At 40.9% G+C, this 11,431-nt stretch overlaps 1 protein-coding gene across 2 annotated transcripts in view; it reads left to right on the forward strand.

The window, feature by feature from the left end:
• The window catches only part of prkn (parkin RBR E3 ubiquitin protein ligase), a 182,388-nt gene extending 174,008 nt beyond the window's left edge, over positions 1–8,380 (forward strand). Inside the window, exons 10-13 of one of the 2 annotated variants that reach the window (XM_062995011.1) lie at positions 1,976–2,062; positions 3,507–3,624; positions 5,869–5,904; positions 8,346–8,380. In XM_062995011.1, the coding sequence (XP_062851081.1) occupies positions 1,976–2,062; positions 3,507–3,624; positions 5,869–5,904; positions 8,346–8,347 (243 nt within the window). In that variant the 3' untranslated portion in view covers positions 8,348–8,380. Of the gene's footprint in view, positions 1–1,975; positions 2,063–3,506; positions 3,625–5,868; positions 6,445–8,345 lie in introns of those variants that run through there. The other variant, XM_062995010.1, reaches the window with a different exon arrangement.
• Positions 8,381–11,431: the final 3,051 nt, after the last annotated feature.

Here is an 11,431-nt window from a genome sequence, read left to right on the forward strand (position 1 = left end):
TCTTTCTTTCCTTGTCACCATACTCCGAGTAGAAAAACAAAGAGTAAATCTGCCTTGAGCCACAGAGCTGCTAGCTGTCATCGCTGTGGAAAAAGCAAATGAACAGGAAAAAATGAAACCAGCACCTGTACCTCACAGTAACCTCCTGTGAAGAAGTTCCAAATCAGTGCTGCACCTCGAAGGTGCTGCTGAGCTAAAAATAAAAGGAACACTCTAATCCCTTTGTAACCAATCACAACGTGTAATAGCGGGTGTGAAAGCTGACAATGTTGCCACCTAGTGGCTGATATTGGTGTTGCACTGTCAAAGGACGATGAGAAATTCATTTCAATCCTAGCATGATTATATATAAATATACTGATCAGCCATAACATTAAAACCACCTCCTTGTTTCTACACTTACTGTCCATTTTATCAGCTCCTCTTACCATATAGAAGCACTTTGTAGTTCTACAATTACTGACTGTTTCTCTACATACTTTTTAACCTACTTTCACCCTGTTCTTCAATGGTCAGGACCCCCACAGGACCACCACAGAACAGGTATTATTTAGGTGGTGGATCATTCTCAGCACTGCAGTGACAATGACATGGTGGTGGTGTGTTAGTGTGTGTTGTGCTGGTATGAGTGGATCAGACAAAGCAGCGCCGCTGGAGTTTTTAAATACCATGTCCACTCACTGTCCACTCTATTAGACACTCCTACCTAGTTGGTCCACCTTGTAGATGTAAAGTCAGAGACGATCGCTCATCTATTGCTGCTTTTTGAGTTGGTCATCTTCTAGACCTTCATCTGTGGTCACAGGACACGGTTGTTTTTTTGTTTTTTTTTTGGTTGGTGGACTATTCCCAGTCCTTTTTTTCCTTTCAGTCAGCCACTGCAGACCCCCACCCTACCCTGACCAGTAAGAGCTACAAACTATCACACATCTCTGACACATGCACAGTTGTTAACCACTTCTTTTCACCTGTTAACGATGGGATCTCACAGAAGCCAAGTTAGACAGTCACACACTACTATCCTTGAATTAACCAACAATGAGGAACCCATTTGACTATCCATCCCTTAGGCCAGCGGTCCCCAACCTTTTTTGCACCACGGATTGGTTTCATATATGATATAATTTCACGGACCGGCGGGGGAGGGAGAATTTAATTATACTGCCTTCAAATGATGTAAAATTAGCTTTTTTCGCTGCAAAGAGATGCTGCTTCCACCTAGTGGTGATATGAGACAATAACACCTGAAATATGAGCAGTGAAAACTGCTTTTTTAGCGATCTCTAATTATTTATTCCTTCTGTGCAGCCTGGTAATAAATGACCCGCGGACGCAGTGGTTGGGGAACACTGCCTTAGGCACAGCAAATGTCTGTGGGCAAATGTCTGTGGAGGTGCCCAAGCGGTCAAAACAAAGCTGAGATTAGTGGGCGGTAGTGGCCCCTTCAGCTTCCGCTTTTAACTGTGTTACATTTGCTTATAGAACTGGCAGATTTTCACATACTACTGTCCTGTAATTAACCATCTCTTATACGGGTAATTCCACCAGCCAGGAGAGGCAGCAATCACAGCAGCAATGAGGAACCCATTTGACTATCCATTCCTTAGGCACAGCAAATGTGCAAATGTCTGTGTAGGCGCCCATGCAGTCAAAACAAAGCTGAGATTTGTGCAATGCTTTTTGTGCCACTGGCTGCAACCCAACCCCAAGTTTGATAGGTCCACCAACATGACTAAAAGTTGGCAAAGTCAAATGTTCTTCAAACTTACAGTTGTCCGCAATGTGTTTTTGAAATGCCCTGGCATTATATTATATTCTGGTGCTACTGCTGATACTGTTCAGAGATTTAAGTTGCTATATTAATAAAAAAAAATACTTTGACTCCTCGTGTGCATTAAATACTTAGCTATATGTAAAATATGATTCATGACTGTTTACTGCTAAGTTAATTAGCTGTTATTTTTGTTGTGTGCAGTTTGTATTCTGCCGGGACTGTAAGGAGGAGTACCATGAAGGAGAGTGCAGGCAACATTTTGCCCCAGCAGCTGGAGGAGCCATGCAGGTGCACTTCATTTTTCATACATACACATATTAATGAAACACACTGTTTCCCAATGTGAACCCTGGTAAGTTCATCAAGCCTTTGAAAAGCAGTGAATCTCCTCAAGCACAAATTAGGCCAATGTGGCCCAAGACGTGAATATGGGACATTCCTGAAGGAGAATATGACCAGAAGCTTGATGCCAAATTTATATTTATGTTAATCGGACAATCTGTGTTTGCGTAAAATTATCTCGCATGTTATAGCGTCACCTAGCACTGCAGTTTTACCATGTTTTTGCCAAAGCCTATGAACCGCCCATGCTATGTGCCTCTGAAGTCTGGTGACAATCTGTGCAATGCTTTCTATATATATTTTCTTTATGCATTTTCTCCCCTTTTTCTCCCTTTTTTTTTTTATCGCGTCCAGTTGCCCGATTGCGTTATGCTTCCTCTGAATGAAGCTAACCCACGCCCCCTACGACACATGGGCAGCATGCCGTATGCATTTTATCACCTGCACGTTGACGAGTGCAGTGCAGCTCAGCGTTGTGTACGGAGAGACACACCCTGAGAACACTCTTTTCTCATCTCTGTGCAGGTGCCATCAATCAGCCAGCAGAGGTCGTAATTGCACCAGTCATGGGAGAGAGACCCCATCCGGCTTAGTCCCGCCCATATCTGAACAACAGGCTAATCGTTGTTCATGTGGTCGCTCAGCCTTAGCCGGTAGGCAGAGCTGAGACTCGATACAATGTATTCGAGATCCCAGCTCTGGTTCCAACGTGTGTTTTTACCACAGCGCCACCTGAGCGGCCCCGGTGCAATGCTTTCTAAGTTAGAACAGTATAGGTGTGCTTTATGAGTGATTTGCTCCACCCATGTTTTTGACTGGCATCTGGCAACAACACTGTATACAAATTACAACATTCGGTGGCTTGGTGGGTAGCACTGTTGCCTCACAGCATAAAGGTCCTGGGTTCGGTTCTCAGGTGAAGTGGTCTGGGCCCTTTCTGTGTGGAGTTTGCTTGTTCTCCCCGTGTTTCCTCCGGGAGCTCTGGTTTCCTCTTGCAGTCCAAAAACGTGCAAGTGAGGTGAACTGGAGATACACAATTGTCCATGACTGTGTTTGACATTAAAGATTTGAACCAGTAACTACCTGTCCTGTCATGAATGTAACCAAGATGTGTTACATAACCAAGAGGGGAAAAAAAATCTACGTCTCTACGTCATATGGATAGGAGATATGGCCCTCAAAGTTTAATGCTATGTTATAGTGCAACCATCCGGCCAGTCGGGCTGAGCTTGAACACCTAAGTGGCGGAATGGACTGTGACCTGTTGACCAAGTCCGTACTACTTACCATTTGGTCTGAGAAAGTGAAGCAGAACAATTATAAGAAGAAAAATCCTAATATGTCAGTACTTTTTCTTTTGCTTTATGTTGTTTATTCTGTTCTTTACCAGGGTTATGTGGTGGATGAGAACGCTGCGCTGCGTGCCCGCTGGGAACAAGCCACAAAGGATATCATAAACGAGACCACACGGCCCTGTCCCAAATGCAGAGTTCCTGTTGAAAAGAATGGTACATGTTTTTTCTTATCTAAACCTAATAACAGTATATACATGGAATTATGTGTACATATCAGTTTATTCTGTACAGCTACTATGTTGTACATACACTTAGTTTGAAACTTCCATTTAATATAACTGCTTTACAGGTGTATATGGTAGGTTTAGTATATTGAAATTTAAAGTATATATTTATTTTTGGGGGATTTTAATAACTTTAGCAACTGCTCTTTTCTGTCTGGATGAACAAACACTTCTTTTTCAAGAACAGAAATCTTTCACATTTTTAATATTGTGACTGTAACAGTATAAATAAATCTATTATATTATTGTTGTTTATGTATAATATGCCCAAAATGTAGATGATTTTAAGCATTAAACACCAAAAGCATGTGCCTTATCAGGAGATTGTAAGTTTTAGCCTCAATTATGCCACAGTGAACCTAGGAGAATTTACACTGCTTTTTAACTAAGGCATTCGTGTTTTCCCTATTAATCATAATTAACTCGATGCAATCATTGGCACCTGTGAGCTCAAGGCATGGTTAATTAAGCCCATAATCTTAAAGCTATAGCTGTAATCTGTAGCTGAAGCTGTAATAATGTGATGTCTGCCTTAGAATGTCTCTGAGGAGTTTCATGCTATCATTCACCCTCCCAAACATGTAGCTGTCATTTCACCAGGGAGTCTCAGGTAGTGGGTGCTAATTGGTGACCAACTAGATTTTAGTAAATAATGACGAGCTTGTTATTTGTAATTACAAATTAATATTAAATCTGATGCCTGCAACACACTCAATAAGGTCCTGGGTTTGATCCGCAGGTGGGGCGGTCCGGGTCCTTTCTGTGTGGAGTTTGCATGTTCTCCCTGTGTCCACGTGGGTTTCCTCCCACAGTCCAAAGACATGCAAGTGAGGAGAATTGGAGACACTAAATTGTCCAAGACTGTCTTCGATATAAGCTTGTGGGCTGAGGAATCTTGTGTGATGAGTGATTACTGTTCCTGCCATGAATGTAACCAAAGTGTAAAACATGACATTAAAATCCTAATAAACAAACAAACAACACACTCAATAGTTGGGACGGGGCAAAATAAGAGTGAAAAGTTCATAAAATATTCAAGTTATGCACAGTTTTTAAACATTTTACAATAAGCATGTGCATTGGTAAGAGATGAATGTATTGTAATTGGGTATAAAAGGAGGAGCCCCGAAAGGTTTGGTCTTGGCAGCCAGTGGGTCATGGCTTATGACTTTGTGCCGAACTTCACATGAGAATTGTCAATCACTTTATTTATCTACCATACATAATACTGTGAAAAGATTTACCAAGTCTAAAGAAATCTGTGTAGGGCAAGAAACCACTGTTAACCTTTGAGTCTTCAGACAGCATTGCATGAGAAACCACTATTGTAGTAAATATAGCTACATGGGCTCAGGAGTGCTGTTTTACTTCATAGACATACAGTGTATCACAAAAGTGAGTACACCCCTCACATTTCTGCAAATATTTTATTATATCTTTTCATGGGACAACACTATAGAAATAAAACTTGGATATAACTTAGAGTAGTCAGTGTACAACTTGTATAGCAGTGTAGATTTACTGTCTTCTGAAAATAACTCAACACACAGCCATTAATGTCTAAATGGCTGGCAACATAAGTGAGTACACCCCACAGTGAACATGTCCAAATTGTGCCCAAAGTGTCAATATTTTGTGTGACCACCATTATTATCCAGCACTGCCTTAACCCTCCTGGGCATGGAATTCACCAGAGCTGCACAGGTTGCTACTGGAATCCTCTTCCACTCCTCCATGATGACATCACGGAGCTGGTGGATGTTAGACACCTTGAACTCCTCCACCTTCCACTTGAGGATGCGCCACATATCAAGTCTCATATCAAGCAAGAATGGAGAAAAAATCCACCTGCAAAATTGCAACAATTAATGTCCACAGTTCCCAAATCATTAAAAAGTTTCATTAATCTGAAGGGTCATATAACACAGTGGTAAACATGTGTCTGTCCCAACTTTTTTGAATGCAGGCATCACATTGTAAATTGGTTTATATTTATAATGAACAATTCAATTTATATAGTTTCTTTATACTTTCGTCAGTTAAATAATAATAATTTTTAATTTAAATTTTTTTTTATATTATTTTTAAATATCCTAACTCCTCTGCACAGAGAGGTTTGCATGAACTGTGTTCTGTGTGTGTTAATGTCACTGTGCTATGTTTGTATTCTCAGGTGGCTGCATGCACATGACGTGTCCTCGTGCTCAGTGTAAGTTCCAGTGGTGTTGGATATGTCGTGTGGAGTGGAACAGAGAGTGCATGGGCAATCACTGGTTTGGATGAAACAAACACTCTCCCAGTGCATTCACTGACTCAAAAAAAATGAGCAGCATTTGGATGTGTGCAAAATAATTTTAACAATATAAACAGTTCATGAGACAAATCTTTTATAAGATCATACAAATGCAGCATTCAGGTATGTTGGTCATAACCAACACATATGCACTTTCATATACAGTAGTTATATACAGTAACTGCTATAAATACATAGACACTGCAAGCTTGGGTGGATAAAACACCAGGACCCATGTTGCTGTGTGCCACTCATACTACTCCCTCCACCCCCTGCCTTTCCAGACCTTCCAGTAATTAAAAAAAAAGTTATGTTGATATTTTATTTCCTCTTCCAGCCTAAATTATATCTATCAGAACATAATGGGACAGACCACTGATATAATTCTTTCAGACAAGAATTGTATTTTATTTAAATATACACTGATCAGCCATAACATTAAAACCACCCCCTTGTTTCTACACACATTGTCCATTTTTTGTCGACTTCACTTACCATATATAAGAACTTTGTAGTTCTACAATTACTGACTGTAGTCCATCTGTTTCCCTGCATGCTTTGTTAGCCCCCTTTCATGCTATTTTTTATTTAGTGGACCACTACAGAGCAGGTATTATTTGGGTGGTGGATCATTCTCAGCACTGCAGTGACACTGACATGGTGGTGGTGTGTTAGTGTGTGTTGTGCTGGTATGAGTGGATCAGACACAGCAGCGCTGATGGACTGTCCCTGCTGGACTGAGAATGGTCCACCAACCAAAAATATCCAGCCAAAAGCGCCCTGTAGGCAGCGTCCTGTGACCACTGATGAAGGTCTAGAAGATGACCAACTCAAACAGCAGCAACAGATGAGCGATCGTCTCTGACTTTACATCTACAAGGTGGACCAACTAGGTGTCTAATAGAGTGGACAGTGAGTGGACATAGTATTTAAAAACTCCAGCAGCGCTGCTGTGTCTGATCCACTCATACCAGCACAACACACACTAACACACCACCACCATGTCAGTGTCACTGCAGAGCTGAGAATTATCCACCACCTAAATAATACCTGCTCTGTAGTGGTTCTGTGGGGGTCCTAACCATTGAAGAACAGGGTGAAAGCAGGCTAAAAAGTATGTAGAGAAACAGATGGACTACAGTCAGTAATTGTAGAACTACAAAGTGCTTGTATATGGTCGGTGGAGCTGATAAAATGGACAGAGAGTGTAGAAACAAGGAGGTGGTTTTAATGTTATGGCTGATCAGTGCATATTTTCCCATAAAACTGATTATTCAGTCTGTAACTGTAACCATGACAGCTGTTATATTCTAAATGCTGAAAATGATTTGCTGTTTAAAGTTATTGCAGTGATTATGTGCAGTTGAATATTATATTTTCATGCAGACTGGTTAATGTTCTACAATAAATAGTAATTTCTCTAATGCACTGTCTGTTCAGTTATTGGTATGTGAAACAGAACATCTTGGTGACATCTTTCATTTTATCTTGTAGTTAATATCTGCAGTTAGAAGCTACTGACATGTAGTAAACACATTAGAAACAAGGCTGCATTTCCCTTGTTTACATAGAAGTTCATATCAGGACTTCTGCAAGTTAAATTCTCACTTGCTGAACTTGCCATGTGCACTATTTTAGACTAGTTTGCGACCAAAAGCCCATTTGTTTGACAGTCCTGGTCAATATTGTTCATACTTTGTTTATATTTTTAGATTAATTTTAGATGTTCAGATGTAATACTTGAAAGATTTACTCAATGTATGTAACAAAACACCAGAAGATGGTCCTTCCCTGTTCTTGCATGTGCACCTAAGCACAATGTGCTGTGATAATTGACAATTTAGATGTGAAGAAACTTAAGTGGGAGCCTGGACCTTCACCCCACTAAACACCTTTGGGATGAAGTGAAACATTTAGACTTCTTGTCCCACACCGGTGGACCTAAAGCTTTTCCAGATAAGTGCCACATGGGGACTCCATGTTAATGTCGATCGGCTTGAAATGAGATGCCCTCATACTTAAGTGTCAAAATACTTACGGCCATACAGTGTAGTCATATTTATAACATATTGTACTTACATGTAGTTACAAGAAAAATGACCAACTAGCATTCTCAGTTCCCAAACAATTAAAGTGTGATTAATAGGAAAGGTGATGAAACACAGTGGTAAAGTGTGTCGTAGGCATTAAATTCGAAATGTGTTTATATTTATTAAAAGTTGGTCAGTGAAAGCATTGAAAGTTTTTTATTGTACTTTTAAATTTTTCTTCTTTCTTTATCTTAATGAAATGTGGCTTCTGTTTACTGACCAGTTTTGTGAAGTATCTTCAAGCCTGTGTGGTTATGTTTATTACAGAAGCATTCCTGGATTATTACTATTTTAATCATGCCATGGACTGTAAATGGTGCAACTCTGCATTTCTTCAAAAAGATTTTTTTAAGACAAAGTGGCAAACCTTGACCCATTCTTGCAGGTAAACCTCTGAGCCTTTTCTTACTGCTTGTTTTTTACCCAACAATGTTACTTGTTGTTTACATGTGGAAAGATCCATAATGATGTTTGTGATTATTCCACAAATCTCCCAGCATAACATTCTGTTATCTCAACTTTTTTTTTGAAATCTGTTTGCAAATATTAAACTAGCATGTATTGGCATAGTTACAAATACACAGTCGAGTCACATTATGACCACCAGCTAATTTGCAGAGTAACCACTGTGTGCAGCACAGACGGGCTGGCAGTGACTCGGTAAGGTCCTGGTAGGTTGTCACAGGTATCTGGAGCCATGCTGACTGCAGTGCATCCCACAGCTGCTGTAGGGTGCATGAGGGAGGATCCATAGAGCAAACACAACGATCGAGGTGGTCCCACGGATGCTTAATTGAGTTCTAATCTGGGGAATTAGGGGGCCGGGGTAGTACTTGGAAGTCTTGGTTATGCTTTTCCAACCAATGTTGGACATTTCTAGTCGTGTGACATGTTGCACTGTCTTGCTGGAGGATCCCATCCGCCCCAGGGAGGGCAATTGTTTAGGGCCCAGGGAGGGCAAAACCCATGGTACTTCAGAAAGCCTATCGCACACCTTATATATCCACCAAGCCAGCTCACAAAACATGACTTCTCCTTCTGACCTAACTCTCTCTCTCACTCTTTATATATATATATACAGTGTATCACAAAAGTGAGTACACCCCTCACATTTCTGCAGATATTTAAGTATATCTTTTCATGGGACAACACTGACAAAATGACACTTTGACACAATGAAAAGTAGTCTGTGTGCAGCTTATATAACAGTGTAAATTTATTCTTCCCTCAAAATAACTCAATATACAGCCATTAATGTCTAAACCACCGGCAACAAAAGTGAGTACACCCCTAAGAGACTACACCCCTAAATGTCCAAATTGAGCACTGCTTGTCATTTTCGCTCCAAAATGTCATGTGACTCGTCAGTGTTACTAGGTCTCAGGTGTGCATAGGGAGCAGGCGTGTTCAATTTAGTAGTACAGCTCTCACACTCTCTCATACTGGTCACTGAAAGTTCCAACATGGCACCTCATGGCAAAGAACTCTCTGAGGATCGACGAATTGTTGCGCTACATGAAGATGGCCAAGGCTACAAGAAGATTGCCAACACCCTGAAACTGAGCTGCAGCACAGTGGCCAAGATCATCCAGCGTTTTAAAAGAGCAGGGTCCACTCAGAACAGACCTCGCGTTGGTCGTCCAAAGAAGCTGAGTGCACGTGCTCAGCGTCACATCCAACTGCTGTCTTTGAAAGATAGGCGCAGGAGTGCTGTCAGCATTGCTGCAGAGATTGAAAAGGTGGGGGGTCAGCCTGTCAGTGCTCAGACCATACGCCGCACACTACATCAAATTGGTCTGCATGGCTGTCACCCCAGAAGGAAGCCTCTTCTGAAGTCTCTACACAAGAAAGCCCGCAAACAGTTTGCTGAAGACATGTCAACAAAGGACATGGATTACTGGAACCATGTCCTATGGTCTGATGAGACCAAGATTAATTTGTTTGGTTCAGATGGTCTCAAGCATGTGTGGCGGCAATCAGGTGAGGAGTACAAAGATAAGTGTGTCATGCCTACAGTCAAGCATGGTGGTGGGAATGCCATGGTCTGGGGCTGCATGAGTGCAGCAGGTGTTGGGGAGTTACATTTCATTGAGGGACACATGAACTCCAATATGTACTGTGAAATACTGAAGCAGAGCATGATCCCCTCCCTCCGGAAACTGGGTTGCAGGGCAGTGTTCCAGCATGATAATGACCCCAAACACACCTCTAAGACGACCACTGCTTTATTGAAGAGGCTGAGGGTAAAGGTGATGGACTGGCCAAGCATGTCTCCAGACCTAAACCCAATAGAACATCTTTGGGGCATCCTCAAGCGGAAGGTGGAGGAGCGCAAAGTCTCGAATATCCGCCAGCTCCGTGATGTCGTCATGGAGGAGTGGAAAAGCATTCCAGTGGCAACCTGTGAAGCTCTGGTAAACTCCATGCCCAGGAGAGTTAAGGCAGTTCTGGGAAATAATGGTGGCCACACAAAATATTGACACTTCAGGAACTTTCACTAAGGGGTGTACTCACTTTTGTTGCCGGTGGTTTAGACATTAATGGCTGTATATTGAGTTATTTTGAGGGAAGAATAAATTTACACTGTTATATAAGCTGCACACAGACTACTTTTCATTGTGTCAAAGTGTCATTTTGTCAGTGTTGTCCCATGAAAAGATATACTTAAATATCTGCAGAAATGTGAGGGGTGTACTCACTTTTGTGATACACTGTATACTGTATATGTCAATATGGTTCATACTTTGCTTATATTTTTAGATTTATTTCAGATATTCAGATGGAATATTTAAAAGATTTACTCAATGTATGTTCTAGCATGTGCCCCTGAGCACTATGTAAGGTCCATAAAGTAATAACTGACAATTTAGATGTGAAGAAACTTAAGTGGGAGCCTGGACCTTCACCCCATTAAACACCTTTGGGATGACACATTTATATATATTGTTTGTTTTGGTTTACATATGCTCAGTTCCTCTCAGATCTTGTTTTACAAATTTAATGAAGGCCCTCAAAATATGAATATCAACTTTAATACATACAATGTTTCAGGTTGAACTTCACTATAGCTAAACTATTTTTTTAGTAACTTGCCCAGTCCTGGTTGACATACATGACTATGACTGCGTTAACATCTTGATTTGTACTAAAAGACACGCAGGATCAGATATGGTGTAATAAACATTCCTTAAGGCTTGTGTTCGTGGTGGTTACCTTGCAACCTCTGATCAGTTCAACTATATAAAGATAACAGCTGTTACAGTGTGCTTCATTACATCAGAATTTATGAGTTAAAGACAGGTTGTCTGCTGTGTAATAAACATATGAGCTTGTATTTATGATGTGATGGTTAA

The sequence above is a fragment of the Trichomycterus rosablanca genome, chromosome 5 (assembly GCF_030014385.1).
Source record: "Trichomycterus rosablanca isolate fTriRos1 chromosome 5, fTriRos1.hap1, whole genome shotgun sequence".
NCBI lineage: Eukaryota > Metazoa > Chordata > Actinopteri > Siluriformes > Trichomycteridae > Trichomycterus > Trichomycterus rosablanca.